The following is a 12,609-nucleotide window of genomic DNA, read 5'->3' as shown; positions in this document are numbered from 1 at the left end:
ATAGAGGCACAATTGTGAAAACAGAAACAGCTGGCAAAGAAAAGATAAAAATGCTTCTCCTTTAGGTGGTTCTCTACTAAGTCTGAAGCTACTGTCACCTATTTAGTGCTATGAAAGAAGGCCTGCGGGCAGAGATAGAAACAATTACGTTATTCAGACATAATATGTGCTTCTGGCATCATAAGCAGTTACCACCTAACAGGACAGTTCTGACTTATTTGAGGTTGTTTAAACCTTCAATATCAGCCATCAAAGCTGATATTAAATAATTAAAGTAAGTTCATAGTATGTTCTACCTACTGTGGCATTATATTTTCTGCAAAAACATGAAGAACTTACTATTACTCCTTGATCACCTCTTTCCCCAGGGTTACCAGCCTTGCCCTGGTCAAATAAAATTAAAAAATGCCAGTGTTAAACACACTCAAAAGAAATGTCTGACCAAACTTCCTATTTTGTATATTGAAGCTGGAAGAACACTACTTTTCTGGTACGTACAATTAATCCAGGAATGCCTTTTTTCCCTTCGTCACCATTTTCTCCCTGAGAAGAAAGAACAGAGAACACACGTTTGCCCAGGACCTAAACTCTCCTAAATCTCTAGTTACTGGCATTTGTTATCATGTATATACATAAATATGCAGAGCATTTATTTGCTTTAGTTGGAAATCTATACAATGTTTCCTAGTAAACTCTGAAAGCAACTGATACAAGATAAAAATGTCTTATAAAAATATACAATAAAATACACAACAATTAAGCATAGAGTTATTCCAGAATAAATAGGAACAGGATTAAAGGAGTACACTGAGCTAAAAATGTTAGTGTTCCAACACAGCAATGTTTATATTTGGTTCCCTTTGCAATAGCAGCAGGAGCACAGTTTCTAGAGAGCAACTTAACCTGGTAAGATTAAATTATCACTTACCTTAATACCTTGTATCCCTTGCTCTCCCAGAGGACCATCTGGGCCTCTTGGTCCCTGAAAAACAGATCACTCCTGATATTTAGAAAAGCCATTAAAGCACAGGTGTAACCATGTATGTCTCTCAGAACAATGCTGTCTCTAGATTGTCAGTGTTTCCAGGTATGATATTCTCAACAAAAGGCTTTCATAGGGTCATAAATGACATATTACAAGTAACTCACTGGATGCAATCCTCTAATTGGATTAGATTTAGATTAAGGTGGAGTGAAAATTGGTGGAAGGAACTTTAACAATTTGAAATATTCAGATAACACCACACTACTAGCAGAAAACAATGAAGACTTGAAACAACTCCTGATGAAGGTTAGAGCAGGAAGTGCCCAAAGCGGATCACAGCTGAACATCAAGAATACTACAGGGGAATTACGAAACTTTAAGATTGATGATGAAGAAATTGAAATTGTTCAATATGTTCTGTTCCTTGGATCCATCATCCACAAAAAGGGAGAGTGCAACCAAGAAATCAGAAGATTGAGACTGGGGGTGCAACCATAAAGGAGCTAGAAAAGATTATCAAGTGTAAGGATGTTTTGCTGACAACTAAGATCAAGTTAATTCATCCCACAGTGTTCCCCATTACTATGCATGGATGTGAAGCTGAGAGGAAGAATATGGTTTCTGAAATATGGTGTTGAAGGAGTGTTTTACCCTGGAATGGCAAAAAGACAAATCAGAAAGTTCTAGATCAACTCAAGCCTGAACTCTCCCTAGAAGCTAAAGTCATTAAAATAAGTCTATTGTACTTAGATCACATGATGTGAAGACAAGACTCACTGGAAAAGACAGTAATTCTAGGAAAACTTGAAAGCAGTAGGAAAAAAAAAGAAAGACCCAACCTAAGATGGACTGACTCAATAAAAGAAGCCATGGTCATCAGCTGCAAGACCAGAGAAAGGGTTGTTCATGTTAGGATGTTTTGGGGACCATTAATTCATAGGGACCATTAATTCACCGCCCAGAGCCCTCCGGGGATGGGGCGGTATAAAAATCTAATAAAATAAATAATAAATAAAATAAGTGAGAAGTGACTTGACAGAACATAACACAGACACCACCAAGATCAAATAGAACTACTCACTCTTTGACCTTTAGGTCCCTGTGGTCCAGGAGATCCTCTTTGCCCTGAAGGCCCCTAAACATTAAAAAAAAAATCAGAATGGTTCCAAAAGGTTAGTATTATGCAGGTATAGTCTCTATGTCCGCATTCAGATGTCACAACAGTTTGTTGAAGTCATTGACAGTTCAGAATTTTGATGAATTAGCAATATTATATACCTTTTCTGGCATTATACCATATTGACATGACCAACAACCAACTGCTTTCCTCCAACAACCCAAGAACCTGGATGAGCGAGGGTGGCCCTCACCTTCGGTCTCCCCCAAAGTGGCTTCCCCCAAGGGGCAACCCTGTTGAGTGTCCACCCCTTCAGTGACAGACACATCACCTGCAGCCTCTGCTATTTAGCTTCAGCAGCAGCTGAGTTGTGAGGTCAGGTATTAATTGCAGAGCTGCCTTGAAGAGCCAGTCCTGCAAAAAGCACCTCCCTTTTTGCAGACCCAGTGGTATGGAAGACAGCAGATGTGCTGAGTAAAACAAGAGCAAAGCAAGAGCAGTAGCTAAGTAGTCCAGGTCTCTCTCCCACTGGACATAGTTGGTACAATTCCCTCTTCTAGCAAGGTGTCCATCTCCCTAAGCTGCTGGGTGCTGCTGGGGTAGGCAGTGAGTGAAGCAGGAGATAGGGCAGAGCTGCCAGCCTCACCTCCTTCTCTGCCTTCCACAGCTCTTGTGCAGCTGGCCGAGCTCAGCAGCACCGCCATTGTCCCACCACCCTTGGCTTCAGGGAGGCACTGCAGCCAGGCGTTTGCCACCACAAGGGGTGGGCAAGTCAGGTAGCTGCTTTTCTCCAGGCCCAGGCCAGTCCTGGAGTAGGAGTGTGCCATGCAAGGTTATTGGCTGGTTGCAGCCAGGGAGCCTCCAGATGTAGAGACTTGCCAGGTCAGATTGGGAGTGGGGTGGTAGTGGTTGCATCAGCTGGTTTATGGGCCTGGATTAGCCAATACACACACACTATCAGAGCTATAGTGCAGTTTAGCATATCAACAGTCTGTAGTTAACAACAGGTGTCCTAAATACTATATAACCCCAATCAGAACAACCATATTTTTAATAATGGGGTCTGCATCATTATCTGCTCCTGAATTTACTTGGCATGGGAGAATCTTTGTCATGCCCACCCATGGTTAGTAAATTTGGGTAGTGTGGCTATGGAATCCAGTTGTTATGCTGTTGGATCTTTCCCAGATTTTTTTTTTTGGGGGGGGGGACCAAGAGAATGTGGAATGGTATATAATATAAAATGGTATTTAATAACTTGAATGGAATGTGGAATGATATATAATAGCTTGATCTTGCCAGATCTCTAAAGTTAAGCTGGGTTGGTACTTGGAAGAAAGACCTACAGAGGATGACAATGGCAAACCACCTCTGCTTAACTGGTTGTTGTGGGCTTTCCAGGTTGTGTGGCTGTGGTCTGGTAGATCTTGTTCCTAATGTTTCATCTGAATCTGTGGCTGGCATCTTCAGAGGTGTATCGCAGAGAGAAGTGTGTTACACACTGTGTCCAGCAAGAAGAGAATGTTTATTATTATTATTATTTATTACGTTTGTATACCGCCCTCCCTCAAGGGGCTCAGGGTGGTGAACACAGAATATATAAACAGAGCACAAAGTAAAATCAATAAACAACCAGGAATAATTAAATTATGGCTCTGTACATATTAAAACCAAACCCCATTAAAACACAGCATTCTAATTACAAAACACAATAGATGAAGTCCCACAGCCTAAACCCCTTAAGAGGGGGGCATGGCAGGGTCCACTGGTGTTATTAAAAAGGGAGGGCTATCAGCGGCCAGCCTCTTCAAAAGCCCGGTGGAACAGCTTGGTCTTACAGGCCCTGCGGAACTCACCAAGATCCCACAGGGCCCGGACAGCTGGAGGAAGAGTGTTCCACCAGGCAAGGGCCAGGGCTGTAAAGGCCCTGGCGTGAATGGAGGCCAGCCGCATCATTGAGGGGCCGGGGACCACCAGCAAATTGGCCTCTGCTGAACACAGAGGCCAACTCGGGACATATGGGGCAAGCTGGTCCCGCAGGTATGAGGGTCCCAAAACACCAACACCTTGAAAATGATTTGACCGGTAACCAGTGCAGACGGCGCAGCACAGGTAAAATGTGATCTCTGGTGGCACCCCCTGTGAGCAAGCGAGCTGCTGAATGCTGAACTAGTCTTAATTTCCGAAGCAGATGCAAGGGAAGGCCAGTGTAGAGCAAGTTGCAATAGTCTAGTCTGGAGGTGACCGTTGCATGGATCATGGTGGCTAGGTCCACTTGGGAGAAGAAGGGGGCCAGCCGCCGGGCCTGACGGAGATGGAAAAACGCAACCCGGGTTACATGGGCCACCTGGGTCTCCATTGAAAGAGGCGAATCCAGGTGGACCCCCAGGCTGCGAAAGGAGGAGGTCGGTGCCAATGAGACCCCCTTCCACACCGGTGGCTGAAAATCCCTAGCCCCTCCCTCATGGCCCAGCCAGAGGATCTCCGTCTTCGCTGGATTCAGTTTTAACCTGCTCTGCTGCAGCCAACCAGCAACCACCTCCAAACAATGCTGGAGAGCCGCAGGGGCGGCGACCGCTCCCCTCTCCATCAACAGAATGAGCTGGGTGTCATCAGCATATTGATGGCATGTCAGCCCAAAGCTCCGTACCAACTGAGCAAGGGGTCGCATATAGATGTTAAAGAATAATGGGGACAGCAGCGCCCCCTGAGGCACACGCACTGAAGCAGGCACTTCTGGGAGGCTTGGTCCCCACACCACACTTGCTGACTCCGGTCCCGGAGAAACGAGGCAATCCACTGAAGGACAGTGCCCCGCACCCTGTAAGTGGCCAGGCGGTGGGCCAAAAGATCGTGGTCGACCACATTAAACGCTGCAGTAAGATCTACAATACCAGCAGCACCGGTATATATTGTCCATGTCCGGTATATATTGTCCATGGGGTATATATTGTCCATGTCCCAGGGTGGGGAACCAATCAGTAAGTGGGGTGTTGGGAGGTTTCCGGGCTTCCGGGGGAGGGCGGTATATAAACCTGATTAATAATAATAATAATAATAATAATAATAATAATAATAATAATAATATGTGGCCATATTCTAGTAGCATTTTCTCCTGATGTTTTGCCTGTATTTGTGATTGGCATTTTCAGAGGATCTGATGGTAGTAAAGCAAGTGGAGTACATATACCTGTGGAAAATTCAGGGTTAGGGTTTGCCTGTTAACAAGTGTACAGGGTGCAATTAGCAAGCTTGATTTGCATGTGTTGGGTGGGATCATCTACCCATTTAGCACTTTTAGCACTTACATGCTAAATGGATGGATCCCACCCAACACATGCAAATCAAGCTTGCTAATTGCACCCTGTACACTTGTTAACAGGCAAATGGTTCTTTCTCCCACCCTGGACATTCCATAGGTATATATACTCCACTTGATTTTCTACCATCAAATCCTCTGAAGATGCCAGCCACTGATACAGGCAAAACATCAGGAGAAAATGCTACTAGAATATGGCCACATATTATTATTATTATTATTATTATTATTATTATTATTATTATTATTATTAATCAGGCTTCCGGTTGAGTTCTGAATCATTCATAAGGTGTGGGTACTCACCTTTAAGGCCTTACGCGGTCTGGGACCTTCGTACCTTCGGGACCGTCTTACCCCATATGTCCCTCTGCGGCCTCTGCGTTCGGCAGAGGCCAACTTGCTGGTTGTCCCTAGCCCCTCGATGATGCGGTTGGCCTCTACCCAGGCCAGGGCCTTTACAGCCCTGGCCCCTGCCTGGTGGAACACTTTACCACCAGCTATCCGGAGAAAGCCCTCTGTGGGATCTTGGAGAGTCTCCACAGAGCCTGTAAGACCGAATTGTTCCATCAAGCGGTTTTGGAGGGGCTTCCATCAGCTTGAAGTCAGCCCTCCCCTCCCTCCTTTCGCTCTGGGCCCTTAATTTTGTGGAGGCCCTCAGCTTTTTGGGTCTGCTTCCAGGGTGGGTGTATTACGTTTTATGAAATTTGTCGGATGCCGCTGTAATTTTATTTAATTCGCTGTTTTAACTGGGATTTTAATGTTATTTCTGTTATGATTATGTTGTTCACCGCCCAGAGTCCTTCGGGGGAGGGGCGGTATATAAAATTGATTATAAATAAATAAATAAATAAAATGTCAGGAGAAAATGCTACTAGGATATGGCCATACCGCCCAGAAACCACACAGCACCCCAGTGATTCCGGCCATGAAAGCCTTCGACAATACAATCAGTACGTGTTTGAATGGAACTTGCTATGCAAAGGTGTGGTTGACTGCATTGTATTGCGGGTGGGGTTTTCAGTCCATTTACATTCGTATTCACATTTGCATTCCCTGCAGTAGCAACAGTATTTGTGAATGCAGCTCTTGTGTCTGGGTGGAGTTCATTGTCCATGAACCTAGCATGCCCTTGGCCTTTGATTCTGGTGTTTTTTAGTACTGGTAGCCAAGTTTTGTTAATTCTCAGAGGCTCTTCCTTGTTGAAATTTTCTCGGTGTTTGTGGATTTCAACAGCCTTCCTGTGTAGTCTGACATAGAAACCGTCCAAGTTGTCCAGAATTTCAGGGTTTTCAAATAAAATTTTATGTCCAGTTTTGTTTAAAGCATGTCCTGCTACTGCAGATTTTTCGGGATGGTTTAAGCCGACAGTGTCTTTCATGCTCTTTAATATGAGTCTGAATGCTGCGTTTTGTAGTTACTATGTAGACATTTCCACAGCTGTTGGGTATGCGATAGACTCCTGTAGAAGTGAGGGAGTCTCTCTTTGCTGAGCGTAGCATCTGCTGTATTTTCCTGGTAGGTTTGAAGATGGTTTGTAGGTTATGTTTTTTCATCAGTTTCTCTATTTGATCTGTGATTCCCTTGATATGTGGTAGAAATATTTTTCCTGTGAGGGGCTGTTTCTCATCAGTCCTCTGGGTTTTTATTGGTCTTAAAACTCTTCTGATTTCTGTTGTGGAGTAGCCATTTGTCCACAGAGCCCAGTCTAGATGATTGATTTCATCAGGGAGGAGGTGAGGTTCACAGATTCGTTTTGCACAATCTGTCAAAGTTTTGATATACTCCTTTTTTTGTTGTGGGTGGTGGTTGGAGTTTTTATATAGATACTGGTGTGTGTGTGTGTGTGTGTGTGTGTTGGTTTTCTGTATACTGTGTGGCCCAAATGATGGTTGGGTTTATGAAAGACCAAGATATCGAAAAAAGGCAGTTTTCCTTCTTTTTCTGTTTCCATGGTAAAGTGGATGTTTGGGTGGATGCCAGCCACAGATGTAGGTAAAATGTTAGGAACAAGATCTACCAGACCTCGGTCACACATCCCGGAAAGCCCACAACAACCAGTTGAGTCCGACCGTGAAAGCCTTCGACAATACACCTCTGCTTAATTATTTGCCTTGAAAACCCCACCAGGGGTTGGCTGTGATTTGACACACATATATACCCAGAGATCACAGTATGCCAACTAAGTATGCAGACAGTGTGCTAGTGATGTATGATTACCTAGGGATTATGAATTGGTAAAGTATGTTGTTGAACTCACTGAAAGTAACATTTTCTGAACTCTGGCTAGATGCTGCCTTGGTCTTTTGTGTGTGTATAAATGTTCTACCCTACATACTGAAAGTGACACAGCAATGCAGCTGACATCTCATGCCTCATGTCCCCACCCCAAATCCTCCCGCCAGTTGGCCTGGCAACCCTACTTACAGGCAATCCTTGTGGTCCTATAGACCCAGGACCTCCTGGAGGTCCCGGATATCCCTGAAACAGAATGAAAAATAGAACTGCTGATTGTCTGATAGTCCAGTCCAGTCAAATTTTAATTGCAGAAATAGAGACATACAAGCATTTCTTTCCATTATTTGCAACCCAAATGCACACTGCCAGCTAGGAAAAGCCAAGATATCATTGCTTAGTTAAATTGTCAGTAACTTCCTTGGGAGGGCAGAGTACCAGAATGCCTAAATGACTTGTCAGGAAGCAATTCATAAGATTAATTACTCCAGTCAGCTAGCATTCAATCTCTAATCTTCCACTGTTGATAAGTCACTGAAAGGGTATGGGATGATTTTAAATGTCAGGTGCATTTGGGTGACTTTAGATTTCTGAACATATATCAAGCTGGTTTTGCAATGCTCTATGGTTCTGGGGTTTTCCTTCTACTTTTGGGCAATGTTCCAATGGAGATAGCACCTGGCATAAAACATCAAATAGTTATGTCAACACCACATTAAAAATTATCCCCCCATACACAGTATGTCAGTGAGAATGGCAATCCAGAACATTTTTTGCAAAACAATGTTAAAAATATATGTAAGCAATGTCTGATTTCTATTAGCTTAAGCTTCATTGTGATGGGATAACTTTTCATCAGTGGTAGACTGAGACTGTTTCAATCTCTCCCCATCTCAACATAATTTTACCACTTCAAAGTAAATGTGAAATAGTCCTTAGATACATCCTAAGAAATGTATTATCTAAATGTACCTGTCCGGGAGCGGGGTCGGTCCCCTCCCTGGAATTCTCCGACCCCCGCTGTGCCTCCCCTGCACTCACTAGCATAGAGGGGGAGGCTGGCAATAACACTCTGCCAAGAGCCCCCTGGATGGGGAAGGAGATGATGACATCTGGGGCCAGGCCACCCAGGTGGCCAGAGCCGATGGGGAGGCCTTGGTCTCACAATGAGGGAAAAGAAGACACAGTGGTCAGAAATGGGCCACCTGGGTCGCTGGAGCCAACGGGGAAGACCCAGCCTTGCATCGGCCCCATGGACCCACTAATGGCTCCAAACCACTCATGGGGGTTCGGGAGGAGGGAGTGGGAGTCATGGAGAAGCTTAACGCTATGGAGGAATTGGAAGGAAGAGGGAGAGAAAGGGAGAGGTGGAGGGAGGCAAGAGAAGCCTGTCAGGCGAGTGGAGGCAGAGCAAGCTCACTGAAGGTGGTAGTTGGGTAAAGGAGTGGCAAGGAGGGGAAGGAAGCCCGGGGGAGGTGGCTCCTTAGACTGTGGCTCAAATGCTTATCTTGCATAAACCACTCCCCTGGAACTGGGGGTGAGGCCAGGTCTTACCAACTCCCGGGTAAGGGACAGAGGGACGGCAACAGGGCCGTTGCTGGGGGCCCTGCAGGGGGAATGGGACAGTATCAAATGCAAAAGTTCTTTCTCAAGTGAATCTTAGCTGAGAATATTATCTTCCTAACTAGCTGGGTGGAAGAGAATTTTATGTTTTGCTTCAATTAGTAGTCTGGCACAAGTGGTAAGCTCCAGAAATGCAGTTAAAGTCCTATTCATGAACTGAGTTGGATCCTAATGGAAGTTGGATCCTGATGGAAACTCAAGGGTCCTTTCTGCACAAGCAGAATAATGCACTTTCAATCCACTTGCAACACACTTTGCTGCTGGATTTTACTGTGCAGAACAGAAAAAACCACTAGCAAACAATTGTGAAAATGGATTAAAAGTGCATTATTCTGCATGTGCGGAAGGGACCAAGGTTGACTCAGCCTTCCATCCTTCTGAGGTTAGTAAAATGAATACCCAGCTTTGGGGGGGGGGGGGGGAAAGTGTAGATGACTGGGGAAGGCAATGGCAAACCACCCCATAAACATAGTCTGCCTAGTAAGTGTCATAATGTGATGTCACTTCATGGGTCAGTAATGACATGGTACTTGCACAAGGGACTACCTAATGAGAAAACAAGGACTTGGTAACCTTCAATCCTGTATTTTCATTTCGTTTTTATATACACAGACTCTTCTTTGTCTGATATCTCATTAATTACTTACCATAACACCTTTTTCTCCAGGTAAGCCCATTGGGCCAGGACTACCCCTCTCTCCCTTAAAGAAACAATGGAGAAACTTTATGATGGGCTGTTATTTCATTGTTACAGTTTTAACAGTCATGATTATTTCATAAGATCATGTTGCAGGGCCAAGATCAACTGATGAAACATTATTTTTATGTAAAAATAGCAACCATGACAATAATATCTTAAAGCAGCATAGAGAACTCTTAAAACAATTGTAGGATAAAGGTTTCACATAGGCCCCTTCCGCACGGGCCAATAAACGCAGGCTAACCTTGATATAAAACCCATGTTGGGGTGGAACTTTGCACGGATCCCGCTGCTAACGCGAGTCTGATCCACGTTTCTCTCCCAACCCGAGTTTTTCAAGTGATTCTTTCATTTTAATGTGGATTGCAGCCATGGCCGAGTGAACGGCTGCCCCAGGAAGTGCATTACTTGGCTGCGCTTCTCTTTTTTTTGCCAGTCCCCACCTCTTGCTGCATAGCTATGGAGGAGCACAGGGACAGTGGCATGGCTGTGGAGGTCCATGACTGCCAAGCTTTGTAGCTACGCAACAGAGGGAGGTGAGTGGAAAAAAAACCACCTCTGTGCGAAGGCGCGCACCCCGGCCAATGAGCTTGCTGACCATGGGACGCCCAGCCATGGGAACAGCCCGGGGCTACGACAGGTTCCATTATCTCACCTGCAACCCACTTTACATTTGCTGTGCGGAAAAGGCCTTAGAGAGACTGACTTCCCAAACCCAACCATAAAGGATTAGTAATAACATAAGTTGCTAAATGTTCAGCATAAATTGCCTAGCTGTAAAAAGCCACTGACTCAGTCTTTGAGTCTCAGCATCCCTAAGAATGAGGGTCTGAAACAGAACTCATAGAAGTCAAAATTAAGTAAAGCTTTATTGAAGAAGTTACTAAATAAACACAGGCTTAAAACACAGTGACCCACACAAGTTTGCAGCACAATAACACAAGAAAAATAATAAAAGCTTACCCTCTACATTACACAGTGAAGTCTTACAAGCACCAGGCACTTCAGTTGATTTCAGTACCTGTTGCGAGTTTCAGTAGCAATGGCAAAACCAGTGGAGAGGGGAAAGGAGAGGGCAATAGGAATGCAGGTTACACCATAGGCACTAAGTTATTACTTTTGCTGGCCACAATAGGTGACTCATGAACAACCAATCAGCATCAGTGGTGTAGTGCCAATGGAGGGGGTGCGACGCCCCAGGCGGAGCTGGGACAGGGGTGTGGCTGGGCCGTGGAGAAGGCATGGGGGGGCGTTCCAGGGGCATTCTGGGGCAGGGCAGGTGGCGCTGCAGCAGGAGCGTGGGGCACACATATGCCCGAGCGCAGTTTCCCCTTGCTCCGCCCCGATCAGCATGCACTTTGATCAGAACTTTTGAGACTTATCCAGAAGCAGAATCCCCCTTCCCTCACAGAGTGACTATTTCTCCGACTGGCATGTTCAGAGGTTCCCAATTAATGATGATGACTCTGCATAGGGCAGTGACGGCGAACCTTTTCGAGACCGAGTGCCCAGATTGCAACTCAGAACCCACTTATTTATCGCAAAGTGCCAACACGGCAATTTAACCTGAATACTGAGGTCTTAGTTTAGAAAAAATGGTTGGCTCCGAGGCATGCGTTACTCGGGAGTAAGCTTGGTGGTAGTCGGTGGCTTTACTTTGAAGCAACTGTGCAACTCTTCCAACAGGTGAATCATGACCCTAAGAGGGTTTACTCAGAAGTGAGCCCCATTGCCAGCAACAAGCTTACTCCCAGGTAAAGGATCACACTTTAGTTCTTTACATGAAAATTGGTGGGGTTTAACAGCGCTTAACAGGGTTACCTACACTGCTTCCCCAAAACTTAATGCTAATAATCGAGGCCAGTGGCCCAGGCCAGCCTAGATGTGTGGGGGAGGGGAGGGCGACTCTGTTTGCTCGTGCCCACAGAGAGGGCTCTGAGTGCCACCTCTGGCACCCGTACCATAGGTTCGCCATCCCTGGCATAGGGTCTAAGCTACACAGTGACTTTGAATACATAAGGGAGGCTCAAAACATGCTTGCACCTGATTAAAGAACTGTTTAAAGTGGTGAAATGTAACAAACTCTTAGCTCTCAGAATGGACATTCTCATGATAGCAGCTGCCACAGCACAAATACATAGAAAAGAATTACCTAATATCCCTGGGGGTGAAACCATAAATCCTACATCATATGACTACTGTAAGCTTTGATATCAACCCAAGATAAAGATGTGTATCCAGTTTTTGTGAACTGTGAATTATGTCACTGCTCTCTTGAATCCTCCTTAAATCAACAGAAAAATGCATTTTTCTAAAGCTACATAATTTTCTCTTCAAATGTTTTCAAGGTATAAAGTTTACTCTTAAGTGTTGCAAGAAACACCTGAAAAACTCCTACTTATCACCACTATTTTTCATACCTGTTAACAGTTATTATAACCACAATCTATTGTGTTTCAGGGGCATTTTTTTCCTTTTAGCAGAGCTTCTTTGTCCTTCCCTACATGACACCAACTAAACAAGGTTTATGTGGTAAATATGATTAACTTGTCAATGTGACAGGATTATTGAGGGTAAAAATAGCCATTAAATCTTCTTTCTGAAACATTGATTCAGCTACAGTCAGGAGAAAA

The 12,609-nt window shown here is 44.7% G+C and overlaps 1 protein-coding gene across 3 annotated transcripts in view; it reads right to left on the bottom strand.

The window, feature by feature from the left end:
* The window catches only part of COL24A1 (collagen type XXIV alpha 1 chain), a 247,645-nt gene that overhangs the window by 76,288 nt on the left and 158,748 nt on the right, over positions 1-12,609 (bottom strand). For all 3 annotated transcript variants that reach the window (XR_007244588.1, XM_048497359.1, XM_048497360.1), the window contains 6 exons: positions 9,924-9,977; positions 7,846-7,899; positions 2,067-2,120; positions 929-982; positions 499-543; positions 340-384 (listed from right to left, as the gene is read on the bottom strand). Coding sequence is in view for 2 of the 3 variants with exons in the window: in XM_048497359.1 (XP_048353316.1) it covers positions 340-384; positions 499-543; positions 929-982; positions 2,067-2,120; positions 7,846-7,899; positions 9,924-9,977 (306 nt within the window). In the remaining variant the exon portion in view is untranslated. The remainder of the gene's footprint in view (positions 1-339; positions 385-498; positions 544-928; positions 983-2,066; positions 2,121-7,845; positions 7,900-9,923; positions 9,978-12,609) is intronic.

This window comes from Sphaerodactylus townsendi, linkage group LG05, assembly GCF_021028975.2.
Source record: "Sphaerodactylus townsendi isolate TG3544 linkage group LG05, MPM_Stown_v2.3, whole genome shotgun sequence".
NCBI classification, from domain to species: Eukaryota; Metazoa; Chordata; class Lepidosauria; order Squamata; family Sphaerodactylidae; genus Sphaerodactylus; species Sphaerodactylus townsendi.
This window is presented reverse-complemented; position numbering and strand designations above follow the sequence as displayed.